Below are 17,692 nucleotides of genomic sequence, written 5' to 3' on the forward strand. Positions count from 1 at the left end.
TAAAGTGACTTCTACATGGTTCCGTTCTGGAGTTTTTCTAGACATCAAAACAAAGTCTTCCGCTTCAGCTTCTACCCTTTGTTACTAACTCTACTGTCTTGGGCAAAGCAGAGCAAGCTTAATCACTCTTTTACAGAGTAGCTCCTCAGATACTGAAAGACAGCTCATGTCCTAGTCACTCCCAAGGTCTTCTCCAAACTGTATCATTTTGTTTCCTTCAGTTAATGTTCCTATGACATTTCTTCACATTTTCAGTCTAAATTTCTAAAGACAGAGCATGCCTGTCTATAGTGGTGTCCATTTCCTCACCATGAAAGGTGATTGTGTGTGTCTGTGTGTGCATGCACACATGTGTATGCATTTTATTCTTAGCAGTTGGTTGGTACTTTTTAAGGGAATCTCCCAAAGTCAAATTTTCTATCATTTTGTTTTTAAAATCTGTGCAAAGATGGCCAGAAAATTAGGAAAGGATCCAAGAAACTTTTTAATGACATAATAGGGAACTTAATTCACTGAACAACTAAAACTTGCTAATTCCCCTGTATAGTTGATGCATTTAGTTAAATTGGAATATATCTTTATTAAGAGGTTTTGCTTTGTTTTTTCTCCCCTTGATGTAAGTCAATCTTTTATAAACATACATAATCACTTTGGGTTAGGAAAATCTTCATATTACCAGACTATTCCTGGTTCTAGAAGTATCATTGGAAGTGGCATAGGTGATTCTTTATCATTGGTTTTGAAGGTAACATTTAATATCTGTTTTATGGGGTACGTGGTGGTGTACCTCTAAGAGACATGGAACATGAAAGTCTCCAAAGGCTTGAAAGTGAATTTCACACAGAGAGCACAGGATAGGCACAGGGCAGCTGTGAGCAGGCTGCTACACATAACCCGTAAAGAACTTTGAAGAAGTAGCAATGTCATCACAGAAATAGATGAGAGATAACCATTGGACAGCCCGAGGCCTTGCCCTTATCCTCACAGTGTCAGGAGAGAGCACATGGGGTATACCTTCTGTGACAAATTTACAGGAGAACGCATACAGAATGGGCAGGCATGGGTGCGTTGTAATCTACACTGTTAGAAGAAACGTTCAAACTGAGATCACACATCTGCTTGAGTATTTAATAGTGGGCATTTTTCTTTGAGGTACAGCATATCTATTGTTCCAGGTATATTCTTATTTTAAAAATTCAAGAATGGCTGGAAGAAGAAGAGTTGATTTTTGGAGTCTGATTATTGCTTTGTTGAGGATTTACTTAATATAGTAACTGCTATGCTCCAGTTAACCATTTTTTTCTTTTTCCATTAGATATGTGAATAAAAATACTTATGACTCAAAGCTATATACTGGACCACAGATTAAAGGTAATTACTCATGTAACCAAGTTTATTTGTGAAAAGTTATCCCCAATTCATTATTGATGGCAAAATACTTAGGTCTGTTTTGTTGCAGTGGAAAAAGTAACCTTAATCCTTCAGGGAGCCTGAGGCTTGGGATTAATCTACTTAGAATATAGGGATTGCTATAAAACTTTTTGTATTTTTTTATCAGTGGTTATTGTAGGTCTTTGAACACAAGATGAGCTGCACATATGATAATGTTCAGGGTAGCAAAGCACCCTTTCCCCTCTTACATGAATGAGTCTTTCTGTATTAAGTCAGTTCGGCATTGAATATTCTCACTGTTTGTCCCCCAGGCCTAAAACATTCTCCTTCCTCACCTCCATGACTTAACACCACTAGCTCCTTTCAAGACTCGTATCAAGTGTCACCACCTTGAATAAACCTTTCCTAACTTCTCCAATTTAATGCTTTCTACTCCTCTGTATGCTCTCTATTCCTCTGTTTGCCTATCCGTAGAAGTGCTGTATTCCCTCAGGGATGTAAGTTCCTCAAGTGCAGAGTGTCTCATTATTCTACTTGGCAGGCCTGCATACTGTAGGTGCTTAACATGTGCTCATTGTGTGATATATGGAGTACAGTGGAGAGAGAACTGGGGGAGAGACAGGAGATGAGGAGTCTGTATCTCTAGCTTGTTGCAGTCATAAGTAGATTACTGAACTTCTCTGTACTTTAATATCCTTAACAACAAAACAGAGTTTGTGTTTCAGTAAAGATGTAAGGATAAAATAAACAGGCTGAGATTGTTAGAGCCCAGGGTAGCCTTAGAGCTCATCTGATTGAATCTGCTCATTTTAATGGTGAGGAAACTCGAAGATGTTTCTAAGGTTATGTAAAAAAGCAGTGACAGAAGAGACTGGAGCCCACGTTCTCAGCTGTGATTCTTTTCCTCTGTGAAAGTGCCGTGAAAAAAGTGCTATATAAATGAAAGTAGTATTGTTATTGTTGGAAACATGTGATTGAAAAAGTAAGAACAAGTGACTGAAAATGAGAATCAAATTTTACCTAGTAGTAAATCTTTCCCAAAAGCTTTGATTTCCCTTGATGGTTCTGGTACTATTCTGACACTACATTTTCTTAAACAATTTACATTAGCTGAAACACCTTCACTTTTTGGTGTAAGTACTTCTCATGTAACACCCAACACATCAGCAGGATTGATACAGGCTACACCATCAAGAGTCCAGCCTTCACCCACAGTTCACACCAAAGAAGCTCTAGGTAAGGGGTCTTTTAGACTACATCTTGCCATGGATTAATGAAAATTCTTCTGTAATCATTTTGTAATGAACTTTTCCTTTCTCTCTTAAGGTTTTATAATGAATATGTTTCAGGAAACTTCACATCCTGAAGTTTCTGTTGAAGACGATAAACTTTCCTCTCTAAATCAAGATGATGATATATTTAAGGACCATTCCCAAAGTAATGACTTCCTTCTTTCATTTTCATCAAATACCTGTTGATTCAGTTCACACTGTACTAAGGTCTATGGGACATATCAGGAATTAGAAAGGCATAATCTCTGACTTGGGTGGGATTACAGTCTAATTGAGGAGGTGAGAAATTACAGAACAAAAGAGACTAAGACGAGGCAGCTAGGTGTCTCGGTGGGTAGGGCACTGGGTCTGGAGTCAGGAAGACTTGAGTTCAAATTTGACCTCAGACACGTAATTACTGTGTGACTCTGTGCAAGTCATTTAATCTCTCTAAATGCACTGGAAAAGGAAATGGCAAACCACTCCAGTGTCTTTGCTAAGAAAACCCCATGGACAGTATGATCTATGGGGTCATAAAAAGTCAGACATGACTGAATGACTGAACAACAGTGATAGTAGACCAGTATAATGAAATGAGAGGCACAGTGAGCAGAGAGGAGTTTAAAAAGGAAGGGAACACAGTGGTTAGTGGTGACCAGCAAAGATGTCACAGTGAAGGTCAAACTTGAGGTGGGCCTCCAAAAACAGAAAATGAGTAGACTCTTCTGGACTGGGAAAATGCAAAGTATTACAGGACCTGGATTCAAATGCTGCCAGTGATGTTCATCACATGTGTGACCCTGGGCGAGTCACTTCAGCTCCCTAGACCTGCTTACTCCTTAAGATGAGCAGTTGAATTAGATTATCTTCCAGCTCTTTGATCCTATGAGTATAGGTTCAAAGGGACAATAAAAAAGAATTGACTGACCATAAGAAGTGTTCTTTGTTAACAGATAAGGCTGAAAAGTAGGGTAGGGGATCACACTGGTCCAAAACAGAGGCTTGAATATCAGTCTGAAGAGGTTTTGGGTTTTTTTTAATAGGCAATAGTGAAGTAAAATGATGAAAATAATACATTAGATTAATTGAGTAATGATTTTGCAGTATTAATTAGAATTAGGAGAGGCTGGAGGGAGAGCCCTTAGGACACTTGCAGTAGTCTAGTCATGAGCTTAGACACATGAACCTGAACCTGAACACATGAGCTCTGGGTGGAAAAGAAAAGGAAATGGTAGAGATGAGAGATTTATAATAGAAAAATCAGCTTGACTGGTTAAGTATGGGTAGAGAAGAAATTAGAAACAATTAAGGTTTGAGGCCAGGGTGGTTAGAAGAATGCTGGGACCATCAACAGAAATGGGGAAGTAGAACAATTCTGGAGGAAAGATGATGAAGTTAAAGCAAAACTAAATATGTAAAGTGTTAGCCACTGTCAAATATTAATCAGAAATTAATTTTAAATAGTAAATAGTCATTTTATAAAAATTATATATACAGTTTCTTAAGGGACATTTGTATATGAAAGAAACATTATCTGAATGTGTTTTGTTTATAAGAAGAAAACTTGAACTGGTTACCTAAACATTTGAAAAGTTGATATTGTTACTTCAGTTTCAGAAATCAGAAAACCTAATTAGTTTCTCATTAATAAACAAAAGTATAGCATAAAATATGTTAAAATATGTCATTTTTATAACATCAAAATTGATGCTATTTAACTGTCTTGCAGAGACTATACAGCCCCTAGGAGCTTGGGGAGTTAATGATGTCCCTTCTGTGTCACCTGCTTTTTCCATCTTTGAAGATGGAAATAAAGAAAATGCTGGGTAAAACAACATAGTTACAATAATATTTGGGGCTGGGGAATGGAACATTATATATTCCTATAGAATCAAAAGATTTGAGCAGTAAAGATACTTAATTTTCTAAACCTTGTCATGAGACACTACATATGTTCAGGACAAAAAGTGTTGGATTTGGAATCAAAGGATCTAAGTTCAAATTCATGCCCAGTTACTTTTTACCTGTGTGACCTTGGGCAAATCATTTTCCTCAGGGCCTCAGTTTCCACATTTATGAAGAGGAAATTGAACTGGATTTCATCTATGGTATCTTTCAACCCCTAATCTATGAACTAATGATGTTAGAGATGAGAAAACTGAGGCCCAAAGGGGTTAAATAACTTGCCTAAGAATAATTGGATAGTATATAATATGCAGTAGATAACCATCCCTCATTCTAAGTAAAATTAAATATGTAAAATTTGGGCTCACAGCATTTAAAAAGTAGAAAATTGTTTTACATTGCCTGAAGATTCAAATGATGGCCATTTTCTAACTCGGTAATATTGTTGTACTTCACTAATAGATGGCAGCAGATTGTCTAGCCTTTTTCCATTAGCTAAATGAAAGTTCTTGTCCAAAAACATAATAAAGAAATGGAGATTTCAGGACATCAGAGAAAATCATATTGTCCAGGGATTGGAAAGACTACAGAAAAATCTTGGATGCAAAAATGAGCTGCTGGGGAGGAGGGGACCAGGAGTGGGGGAAAGTTTCCAATTTGCCACCAGACCTTTTCCTTTTGTGCCAGAGCTTTGAATAGAGTATTTAGGTTTCCCTAATGCATCATTCCAGGCAAATAAATCTCTAATTTTACAACAAAAATCAGTTAAATTTGTATTATCTAGTTTTGCATTCATCTATTTCACTGAGCAAAGGATATCTATCTATACTGATAGAATCTCATCTAACAGGACAGCTGATTTTTTTTCTTTTGCCATCTTTTCAGCTTTTTTAGTCTGTCTTGTTTACAAATTTGGCTTTATTTTGTGCTACTCAAATTTATCTAAAAGATTACCAATCTTTTCTAGATTAGCACAGCCTATAAACAAAATCACGGGGATCAGATTCTTTGGTGAACAACCTACAAGCAGATCTGCTTCCAAACCAAATGTAAGTAGAGTGCAAAGAAAGCATTCAAGAACCCTAATGAGCTTGAAATTGTCCCCTCTGCCCCAGCCTTTAAGGGGGCCTTAATACTTATTTATTCACTTATTCCTTTGAAAAAATGTTTGTTAAACAGATGAGAAGGAGCTAAGAAAAAGATCGCAAGAGGAGGTGATGATGGGCTTTTGGTCTTGCAGAGAGTGGACGAATGGGATTAAAGATAGAGGTGGAAGAATTAGCCTGAAGAGTCACATCCTATGACTGAAAGAAAGGGGAAGCAAGTGGATGGTGCCACTGAGGGGCTTTGAGAAACAAAGTTGTGCTGAGGGAGTTCCTATGATTTGGCATCAGTCTTCTCATTAATTAGAAGGTGAGGGTGAGAGGAAAGACAAAGAGGTTTATGCTGGATAGTATAGGCTGTGAGGAGCGTTACTGAGAGTAGATGAAATGAATGATCCAGTATCAGCTGAGCTTACCTCATTTGTCGTGAGCATCCTGGGTTTTCTCCAGCACTGTTCAACAGCCCTGGAACTGACAATGAGAAACTGGACAGTACATCCACAGGTGTCATGATCATCAAAAAGAATACATGTGAAAGGATTTTTGAAGGCCTGTGCAAATGTAAAATATTGTTTTAGAACATAAGTTTAGGAATGAGATTCCTAAAACTCTGGGATTTGAAGTTAGTGAAATTGCAGCAGTTTACAAATGTGAAAAAAATATCTAATTTATTTTAGTATCTTTAGATTATCTCTTCAAATATCTTGTGAAGTAATGAAGAGTATTTGTTCACAGTTCATTTGGGTAGGAAGGTGGGCAAATAGATAATTTGAAGGCTAAGAGTAAATGAAGCCAGTTTTCAGAAGTTAGTTTAGCAAGCCTTAAGTGAATGAGAAAGAAAACCCAGTTTCCTTCTCTACAGCAGCATTGACCTAAGGAAATCTTTCTCCATTGTCAACGCAAAGTCCAAACTTCATCCTTCCTCTATATGAAAGTGCTGAGAGATTGTTGAGTTCTAATAAACTTATGGATTGAAATATATAGCTTCAACTTTGAAGTTGAAGGGGAAAATACAAAAAAAGGAATAAAAGGAAGTTTGAAACATCAACCAATCAATACATGTGCTACATGAATAATATAAAAGTCATTGCTACTCTTAACCAATACACAGTCTTAGTCATTAGCCCCCTGGTCTTTTTATACTTTCTCCTTCAAAAATCTCATCCACTTCCGTGGTATCAGCTATCACTTCCATGGTAATAACTTCCAAATCTCTATTACTAGACCTGACTTTTCTCCCCAGCTCCAATCTTTTTTTCTAGTTGCCTGCTGTACCCCATCCCCAATACCAAAAATATAACATGTCTAAAACTAAACTTATTTTTTTCAACTCCCAAGCTGCCTCTCCTGTCTTCCCACTACTTCTCTCATTAGTACTACCTTTCTTCCAGTCATCCAGGTTCTGCCTTTTATTTTATTTTTTTGGACTCTTCCTTTACCTCCTGTATCTAAGTAGTTGTAAAGGCCTATAAACTTCAACACCATAATTTCTTTAATACCTTTCCTCCCTTTTCTATTCATTTATTTGGGTTTCTTCTTCTCATCTCAAGGTCAAAAACTTCCTAACTAATCTTCCTTTCTCTAGTACTTCTCTTTTTAGTCTGTTTTATACACCCCTGCCAGATCAGCTTTTCTAAATCCTGTAGAATGAAATAGAAATTCATTAGACTGGCATTCAGTGCTTCTTGTAACATGGCCTCAGCTTCTCTATTAGCCTTCTACTACTTATGCATACGTATCCTCCATTGTCGCCAAAGTAGACTACCTACTACTCCTCAAATGCACCTTCTATTTCTCTATCTCCATATCTCAGCTCAAACTTTTCTTGCTGTTTCAAATGCTTCACCTACCTTCCACCCCTGACCCATTTCTTTCTGTCAAAATTTTTAGGTAAATTTCAAATGTCCAGATTCTTTCTCTTCCTCCTTCCCACCCTAAAAGAAAGAAAACCAAACAAAGCAGACAAACAACTCTCGTTAAAATTTCCCCACCCCAATAGCTGCATTAATACTCTCCTTAATCAGCCTTATCTCAGACCACAAGGGGGGATGATATGTTTGTCAGCACTTTATGAACCTTCAAGTACTACATAAGTGCAAGCTGTAATTCTTGGTACTACAGTTTTTGTGTCTTTGCCTCACCTCCCTCTGCCAGATTTCAAGTTCCTTGGCTGACTTTCTTACTATCTTTGTATCTCAAAGTGCTTTGCACGTAGTGGGGTCTGATAAATATAAATTTAATTGTATTGAATTTTTCTTCCATATCTTCCTTCATCCTACCTGCCTGGTATGTCAGTTTACCAGCAGAGTGGTACTATAACTAGAATGTCCCAGCCTGAAAAAACAAAGCTGCGTCTTCTTCTGATATTTTGTATTCTGCTATTAGAATTCTTAGGCAAGTTAATCTCTGCTATATTTACTATGGCAAGCTCTTTGACCTTTTTCTTAGAAATATGCCAATTAATTACTTGAATTTTGTATAATGCCTTTAAAAAATAAAAATCACAATTATAGGAAGAGTCATTATTGGCTACTTCAATAGTAATAAGACTAAAATAGCTTCTTACATTTGGCAGTGGTTTGAACATCTTAAAAAGCTATAAAACTTTAAGTTACATTGGAAATGAGAAGATTGCCACTTTTCAATATTTCTTATTTTCTAGGAAGGATTTCAGGCAACAGCCTTAGATGACTGTACTGTATGGGGTGTACGCTACAACAAAACTTTGGCACCCAGTCCTAATAGCACAAGAGATTTTACATCTGCTGCACAACTTGCTTCTACACCATTTAACAAAATTTCCATGGATGCATGGCAAGCCCTGGAGGACAAAGGTGGGTGTTACTGTATTTTGATGCCTTTGTGAACCACTATTGACATTTTAGTGTTCTAACTGGAGGTCCTCAATAGGAACTGTGTGAATTGTCAAGAAGAAACTCAATGGACTTCCATATCTTTTCACTGTACTTCGTCATATCATCTCAGATCTCTTTCTTCATATGTACACACACACACACACAGATATGTAGATAGTTCTGACATTTATAGGATCTTCTTGCTTTTTTTTTAGATTTTATATCTTAGGTTGCCAGTAAAATAGAGATCTGTAAATAGCGATCGAAGGTGTGTGAATCTTAATTTGGCCCAACTATATCAGACAGTTATGTACGCTGTTCACTTTTCCTTATAGTTTTCCTTCACCCAGTCTTTACCCACCACCCACCCCATTCCTGGAATTCATGTCCTTCTCACCTCCCTCTCTCAGAATCCCAAAATCCCTGCAAGGTTCAGCTCAGGAACCAGTTCTGACGTGAAGCCCTCCTGAAACCTCCCCGATCCCATGTTTGTGTTTACCTCATCCACACCTAGATATAGGCATACTGTGTGTCTGTGTACATACTGCTTGTGTATATCTGTTTCTTCTGGTACGGTGTAAGGTCCTGGAGGTTATCCAGGGAACAGGTATTTCATTTATGTTTTGTATCTTCAAAGCCTGATACATGACAGAAACGTGTTGATTTTAAATGCAGTTTAACATTGAATTCCATGAGAGCTACACTTAAGTCCCTGCCATATTATAACCTGCACAAGCTTCTTATATATCTTTGATTTATTTAAATTTCACGCTGTGAGGCTATTGTCTTCCTGAAAATGTTGTCTTTCTGACTTGTCAAAACTAGTAATTATAAATGTATATTTTTTCAATAAACTTAAAATTCTAGGAAGAATGTCTGCTTTAGAGTTGATACTGGAAACAGTAGGCAGCAGCGTGGGGATAGAGGGAACTAACTGTTCTCTCTTTCATCTTTTCCTTTGAAGGCTAATTAAGGGTGCTGACTTTGTGCCTTCTGCTTGGTTGCATTTCTGATGTCTCAGTGCTAATCATTCCTCTCTAGAAAGATCATTACTTATTTAAATTAAAAGCAGATTCTTATTGTTTGTCACCTAAACCCAGAGAATCATTAGCCTTTCCTTTCCAACTCACAGAAATCTTCTTTCACAAATGCTACCACTTTGCAATGTCAGTGATTAACCACACCCTACAGTTAAGGCTTTTTTCTCCTGACACATCACTTTTTATTAGCAATTGTTAGCTAAAGCAATAATGTAAGATCTGCCAAGAGAATGTCAGTCAGGTTGCTACACCAAGGTATATTTTAATGTAGGTTTGGTACCTCCTAGACCCATTTGTTTTAACTCATCTTTACTGATGGAAGAAAGAGAGAACATAATCCCTGGCTTATGAACTTGTAAGTTAAAATTTTACTTCTTTTTTTTTTTAAAGAAAATCCAATAAATGGAAAAAGATCATGCATTAAGGGAAACTTGTTACACAGTTCATTAAACAAAGTTCTAAAAGCTATTTTTAAAGGGACTCTAGTTCAAATAGTAATTTTTTTTCCAAAAAAGTTAGTATCATTTCAGCTGCCTAAGCATAAGCAAAGCTCTTCATAGTATGAAATACACATAAGGACCATCTAGTACCTAACTCTGTAGGCGTCTGCTCGAAATTAATCAGCAGAAGTAACTCTGGCTTAAAAGAGCCTTGTGCTTTGGATTATAGTGTCAGCATGAATATTCAATGGTAACATTTTCAGGGTCCAATTTAAATGTTGCTTCTCCTTATCACTCATTGGAAAGTGATCCTTCCTTCCTTAGCACTCCTATAGAACTAATTGTATACCATTCATTTGGCATTTATCAGATAGTACCCTGTATTGTAGTCATTTATCTGACATCTTCATGTTCCTTGAATAAGGATATGGTTTATACTTACTTGTATCCCATTTATTGCCACATGTGTTGGTCCCGAGCTGAGAGGCACCATCACATAGTGCAGTGAGTCTTAGAGTGTGATCTGAAGACTCCTGGAGTCCCTGAGACTCTTTCAGAGCATCTACAAGATCGAAATTTTCATAATAATATCAAGATATTGTGTAAAACACTTCTATTCTCCTAAGGTCTTTGTTTTAGAAAATATTTTTCATAAAATATACTATTCATATTAAAATGATAGTTTATCATTTTAATGAATTAATTTTTAAAAATTTACCATTTTTAATTTCTAACATGGTGAATATCAACAGATATAATCCACAAAACCTTCCTCAATTTTAAGAGTGTTAAGGGATCCTAAGACCAATAAGTCTGAGAATAGCTGGTATAATGGATAAAAAGCCAGTATCAGAGCCATGAAGACCTGAGTTCTAGACCTGCCTCAAATATATATTGGCTTTGTGACCCTGGGCAAGTCATTTAACATCTCACTGTCCTCCAAGCTGTTCTCTAAGACTTACCTTCAGAACACTTGCTAATCTCAAGTGGTAGAGAGTTTCTTTCCTAGGAGTTCCCTATACCAGTGAAATCACAGGCATTATACATTGATAAAGCAAAAAATTTGCCTTTGCCTTCTGGCTCACCTTATACTCAGGCAACATACCCAAATCATGATTCTCTGTCTGTTAAATATCTTTTATCTATCCCTTCATCTACTGACACCATCCTAGATCAGACCCTTACTACTACCCACCTGGACAATAATTGCCTGGCAGGTCAGTTCTCCACTATTTACACCTGCCAGTCCACCCTTCATAGAATCTTCAAAATAATCTCCTTTATCTAAAGCTCAGACTTGATCAGTATTTAGTGCCAAGAGCTGCGTCAGGTTCTAGAGATCTAAATACCAAAGGGAACAATCCCAGCCCTCAAGCCTAACACTCTAACAGCATCACTCCTCTGCTCAAAAATTGATATCCCTCCTTTATTCAGAATCTTCAGGCTTTCCCTGCTTCCTGCTGAATCAAATTCACATTCCTTCTGGCATTCGAGGCTCTCCACAATTCAGCACTATCCTGTCTTTCCAGTCTTATCTCATTAATTACTTCCTTATATTCAACATCCCTGTGAAACTGAACTATGTTTTGCTCTCCTACATGCTCTATATATTCTTATGAGATCATTACTCCTCTTTCAAGGTCAGTTGGCTTTCAGAAAGCCTTGTCTGATTTCTCTTCTCTATTAGTAACAACTTTATTTATTTTTAAGAGCTACCATAGAGCATGTTTTGTATTTCACTGAAAAAAATTACATAATAGTATACATTTTATAGAGAGTAGCCAAGATGTGATGTAGAGAGAGCTGTTCTCAGAGCCAGGAAAACCTGGGTTTATGGTCTGACCCTGGTACTTTCTGGCTATGTAATCCTGGTCAAATCGTTTAACTTTTCAGTACTTCCCAGCTAACACAAATCCTAATGGACCCTAATTCCAACTTTACCTCCAACTCTATGATTTTAAGTTATTGAAGCAGATTCAGTCTACATTGTGAAAGGAGTTCCTCACTTGGACCTCCCAGCATTCATGAAATCACAGTTCTGGGCCCCCCAAAAAAATGTTTTATATCTTTTCTCCTCAACTACACTGTAAAGTCTGAGAGAGCAAAGTCTAGCTTATTGAAATTGTGTGTCTTCCACACTATGTAGCACAATGTCCTATAAAGAGGAAGTACTTAATAAATGTTTGTGAATTAATGGCTTCAGATACTTTCTATTTCTGGTCTTCCTATATAGTTTGCCAGTCTGGAATCAGAAAGATTCTTCTTCCTGAGTTCAAATGCCACCTTAGACATTTAATAGGTGTGTGACCCTGGTCACTTAACCCTGTTTGCCTCAGTTTCCTCATCTGTAAAATGAGCTGAAGAAGCAAATGGTAAAACCACTCCAGTATCTTTGCCAAGAAAACTCCAAAATTGGGTCTTGGAGAGTTGGACACAACTGAAATATAGCTTAACCTTGCTTTTTGTAGAAATTGTGTCGAATTGCTTTTGGAATTGTTGCCATTTCTATTTCTGTTTGTATATATGCATTTTTCAAGTCTGGATAGCAAAACAACATTTTCATTTCATTAGTATCTATATACTTTTTCAAACTAATTCCTCCCTAACAGCTATTAAACTATGTATATAAGACTTGATTAAAAGACATTATCACAGGTTTTATTTGTGTTTTTAAAAAACTAACATGTTTTAGAAGATTACATACTACACTGGACATTTTATAAATAACAACAGTACTGCCAAATGATATAGCCTGGGTACTCCCTGAAAAATCCTCTTCGTATGATTCTCCCAGCTCATGAATTCTGCTCAGTAGATGGAGCCATGGCATTACCCTAGTGACTGCTTAAATATTCAAGTCCATTAGGATAAATGGAAAAGTCACCTTCAAGCATAAAATGATCTCTGGTTTTGTATATTAATATGTGTGCTGTTAAGAGATTTGCCTGCACTATTTGTATCCATTTGTGATTTTTCTTTGAGGGATTGTGTAGGAGAAAAAGAAAGGGAAGGAAAAAGAAAAGAAGGAAGGAAAGAAAAAAGGAAAATACTTATTAAAATGAAAAGTTAATATTAGAATTTTTATGCATGATCTTTATTATGTTTCTGAACTAAACTTTTATGAGAATAGAGTTTCAAAGTTCTAATGGAAATCAGTGCTTCTCTTTAGTAGTACTTTCAAATCTTCAAGTCCAATATACTCTGTAAATTAGGGAACATAATTATAGTTACTGTGTCATAAGGTATCTATTTTTTATCATGTACTTTTGTTTGTAATTAATTATGTTTGAATTTCAGAAAATATGATTGAAAATGATAGTGCTGGGATGACTTATGATTCCTGTAAGGAAAAACTTGTGGAAAACTCAAAAAATCAAAAGCTGAGGTAATGGCATATTCGAGAGTTTGTCTATCTTCATTTCCAAATGTGTCTTTAATTTCACATCTATAATACAGCACTTAATTCTCATCTGTATATATTATTGTGTAGTTGTTATTTTAAATTGAAAACTATTCTCACTTAAGATATGCAGATTTTAACTATGAAGTTGAGAAGCCAAGAGGATAAATAGCTGGGATAGAGGTGTCACGACAAAAGAACCCCACTAAGTCCCTAGCCAGGTGGAATACAGTAACAGTATCTTCACTTACAGATAGTGAAACTGAGGCTCGGGGGAAGAGACATTGGGTATATACCCTCTTCTGGTCTTATGATCATATGATTCGAAAACATGCCACCACAACCTTGTGCTTATCAGATCTGGAGAAAAAATTATGATACCTCTCATTCTAAATACAAGCAAGTGGGTTTTAAAGCTGTATGGCTACTATTGAGACATCAGAGCTCATCCAGAAGAGTGTGACCAAGATAAATGAGATGTATTTTCCATAGAGCCAGGAGTAGAACCTCTGGTAATGGGTAGGAATTACAGAAGTAGATTTTAGCTTGATCATTGTAACAATTTATATTTATATAATGATGATAGTAACCAGTTAATATACTATTTTGAGGTTACAAAGCATTTTTCTCACAGCCCTATGAGGAAGATAGTGCAAGCATTTGTACCCCTGTTTTACAGAACTAAGGCTCTGAAAGGTTACTTGCCCAAGGTCACACAGGCAATTAGTGCCTGAGTCAGTTTTCAAATCCAGTCATGTAGATGCTAAGGCTAACCATCTTTGTACTACACCAATCTATACTTTAAAGTTTGCAGAGAACTTGCCCATCTTATAGATGAGAAAATTAAGGCTTGAAGGTTTTGTTTTAGCACATAAATATTGAGTGTCAGAGCTAGAATCTTAAAACCTTACTCTAAGCTCAGCAGTCTTTCAGACTCTCTGTCCAAAACTAGAAAGAGCTGCCGTAGGAAGTAATAAATTTCCCGTTATTGGAGGCCTTCTTGGGAAAACTAGATTCTCACTAATTGGAGGTGTTATAAATGGAATAGATTGTTCAAGTTGAATTACACGACTCTCTGAAGTCCTTTCTAACTTTGACATTCTGATACCCTCTTCTGACTTCATATCAAGGTGGTTTTAAAACACCTTTCAGACTACTTGAAGTAAAAGTCAGATTCACCACAAATGGATGTGTTCCAAAGATGAATTATTTCTTCATCCCACTTGGAGGGGGGAAATGACTATTAAAATACCAGCAGGATGATATAATTGAGGATTGGACTTGGGAGTCGGGAAGACCTGGTTTTAAATTTTACCTTTAACACATACTACCTGTGTGATTTGGAATAAGTCATTTGACCTTTCTGAACCTCAATTTCATCATCTGTAAGTGAAAATAAAAATACCTGTATTACCAACCTCACAGGGTCATTGTGAGCCTCAAATGAGGTAGTGTTGTATATGCAAAACACCTTGTAAATTTTAAATAAAGCGTTATGTAAATGTCAATTAAGTATCAGTTAGTGCTCTTAGAAAAGAACGACTTTGGTAAAGCACAGGCCAGTAGATCAGGTAACGATTAGGAGCATTGGTGAACTACGCAAGAACTCACGGTTGATTAGTTTGGGGATTCAAATTCAGATGACAATTGCTACACACCTCTTGAACTGAGTCCAGAGCACAGGGCTTGGTGACGAGGAAGGAAGAAAGTTTAGATAAGAAAGATTAGATAGGACAGTTGTTCATGCCATCATGAAGCTTACTGTATAGCAGGATGTTTGACATACACAAATCATTAGAATAAAAAAATTATAAATACCCAATGGCCAAAGAATAAGCTACAGGAGGTCCAAATGGGGAAGGGCCTCACGAATTGGAGGGATACAGGGATTCAGGCTTCACGAAGGAGATGGTGTTTGGACTGGGCTTTAAAGAATGAGGTGGTAAACACCCTAGATGAGTCTAGGAAGTGATGAGCAAAGGCATGGAGGTGGACTGTGCAGTCAACTATGTACGAAGAATGATAAGTAGTCAAGTATGTTCCAAGCAAAATGTATATAGAAGGACCACATTCTAGTGACTTTAAATGCTTAAGGCTGATCATTTAATCTTTTTTACTTTGGGTTTTGAAATAACTGCCCTTAGAAAACTACTTGATACAAGGCAGGAGTACATTCTAGTCCCTGAATTTCTAACATCTAATTTTCAAGTTTAACATTTTTTCTGCCTCTTTTGTGTCTGTACGTATCCAGTATAATTCAAGAAAATGTTGCAGAGGCTGTGTTGCCAATCAGTGTGCCACCGCTCCCATTCACTCAGCGTGTGGTGGCTGGAGCTCTTACTAATGGTGTTGAAGAGGGCCTTGTTGCTTGTAAACTCTCTGAAAATGACCTTGCAATGGATGTGGACCCAGAAGAAGCCAGTGTTGAGCAACCAGCCAATTACACACAGAGTAGGCCATCTCAAAGTCCTCATGTCCAAGGTATGAACTGATGATCATCTTAATTTTCTTTTTTTATAACAAGAAAATTGATTTCTGGGCATCAAGGGTAGCCCTTAAGAGAGATATAGTCATTAATAAGAGACATTATTTAAAGGCAGATCTGAATATTGTTTAATGGTACTTGTTTTCTGACATGTTGTTGTTTAGTCCTTTTTTAGTTGTGTCCAGCTCTTTGTGACCCCTTTTGGGGTTTTCTTGGCAAAGATCCTAGAGTGGTTTGCCATTTGCTTCTCCAGCTCATTTTACAGATGAGGGTTAAGTGACTTGCCCAGGGACACACAGCTAGCAAGTGTCCGAGTCGGGATTTGAACTCAGAAGAAGAGTCTTTCTGACTTCAGGCGCAGTTCTCTATCCACTTTGCCACTCTGATATTATTACGAATTATTTTCTGGAAGGAAAAGTATGTAACATTTGATTCCTACAGTGGCAGCATTTGAAGGACAAGTTGATCAGCTGCCATTGTGTGATACCAAAACTAGAGTGAACTTCTATATGCATATTTGTTACTTTAGGACATCTAATATATTGTAGTAATAATGTGTTTTCATTTATTTTTATAAGAATATTTTTCTTAACTAAGACACAGCTATTACCTGGATATACCTGTAAGAGTAATATGCAATAGTGAAAGTACAAGCATTTAAACCTAAGGACCCAAACTATGTTCTGGGCATCCACCAGGTGCTCTCTGTTACTTTGTTGGTAGTAATATCAAATCTTTTGATTTCTGCCATCAATAGCAATTTTTACTATAACTTATTTTAGGAAGAAGAGATGATTCTGTTCCTTAGAATTTACTTTTGGAAGTTTTTACTACCCACGTCACTAAGCATACTTTTTGTAAATTTACCAAAAGAACATGTATAATGCCTGTAAACATACCTGCTGTACTCATATCTTTCAGTGTAAATAGAAAAGTATTTTAGAAGCATAACATGTGAATATTTTAATCATAATAATAACATTTGTGATGTTTAAACAGGTGGTATATTTTATGAAAGGAAGCTGGGTGTCACAATGGCTAGAGCACTGGGCTTGGAATCAGGAAGGCTTATCTTTATGAATTCAAATCCAGCCTCGGACAGTCACTAGGTGTGTGACCCTGGACAGGACACTTAACCCTGCTGCTTTAGTTTCCTCATCTGTAAAATGAGCTGAAGAAGGAAGTGGCAAACCACTCCAGTATCTTTACTAAGAAAAGCCCAAATGGGGTCACTAAGAGGCAGACAAAACTGAAACGACTCAACAACAACAGTATTTTAAGAATGTTAGTAGGGAATTAATTTCAAAGGTATGGATCCAAGCTGGATGTATCACAAGGTACTATCCATCAGCAAGCCTTTATTAAGTACCCAGTACACGCCAGGCCCTTTTGTAGTCTCCAGGGATGAATCTGAAGAATGAAACCATCCCAGCTCTCCAGGATCTTATGTTCTCACAGGGAGACAAGAAGTATATATCCAGGGTTTCCCAAAAGGCTTCATGCATAAACTTTTTAAAGCTTCACATATGTACAGAATAAATATAAAGAAAATCAATAGAAGGTAGCTAGGGATGCTGGTCACCATCAGCCTGAGGGATCCAAAAAAGGTGACTGTCCGAGGTGATGCTTGAGTGGCGTTGTTAAAGAAAGAGGGAGTCTTTGAGGCAGTAATGAGGTGGAAATACATTCAAGACGTGGGGGATGGCTGGTGTAAAGGCCCAGAAATGGGGGTGAAGTGCCCTGTGTGAGGAAAAGAAACAAGGTCCATTGGGCTGAAGCTCAGAGCATAGGAGGGCAAGTA

The 17,692-nt window shown here is 37.0% G+C and overlaps 1 protein-coding gene across 3 annotated transcripts in view; it reads left to right on the plus strand.

The window, feature by feature from the left end:
- Positions 1-17,692, plus strand: part of BUB1 (BUB1 mitotic checkpoint serine/threonine kinase) — a 52,239-nt gene that overhangs the window by 23,490 nt on the left and 11,057 nt on the right. For 2 of the 3 annotated variants that reach the window (XM_072636358.1, XM_072636349.1), the window contains exons 11-18: positions 1,316-1,371; positions 2,503-2,628; positions 2,719-2,829; positions 4,393-4,489; positions 5,536-5,617; positions 8,334-8,505; positions 13,304-13,391; positions 15,658-15,887. In XM_072636358.1, the coding sequence (XP_072492459.1) occupies positions 1,316-1,371; positions 2,503-2,628; positions 2,719-2,829; positions 4,393-4,489; positions 5,536-5,617; positions 8,334-8,505; positions 13,304-13,391; positions 15,658-15,887 (962 nt within the window). The remainder of the gene's footprint in view (positions 1-1,315; positions 1,372-2,502; positions 2,629-2,718; positions 2,830-4,392; positions 4,490-5,535; positions 5,618-8,333; positions 8,506-13,303; positions 13,392-15,657; positions 15,888-17,692) is intronic. The other variant, XM_072636368.1, reaches the window with a different exon arrangement.

The sequence above is a fragment of the Notamacropus eugenii genome, chromosome 1 (genome assembly GCF_028372415.1).
Source record: "Notamacropus eugenii isolate mMacEug1 chromosome 1, mMacEug1.pri_v2, whole genome shotgun sequence".
In the NCBI taxonomy this organism is placed as follows: Eukaryota; Metazoa; Chordata; class Mammalia; order Diprotodontia; family Macropodidae; genus Notamacropus; species Notamacropus eugenii.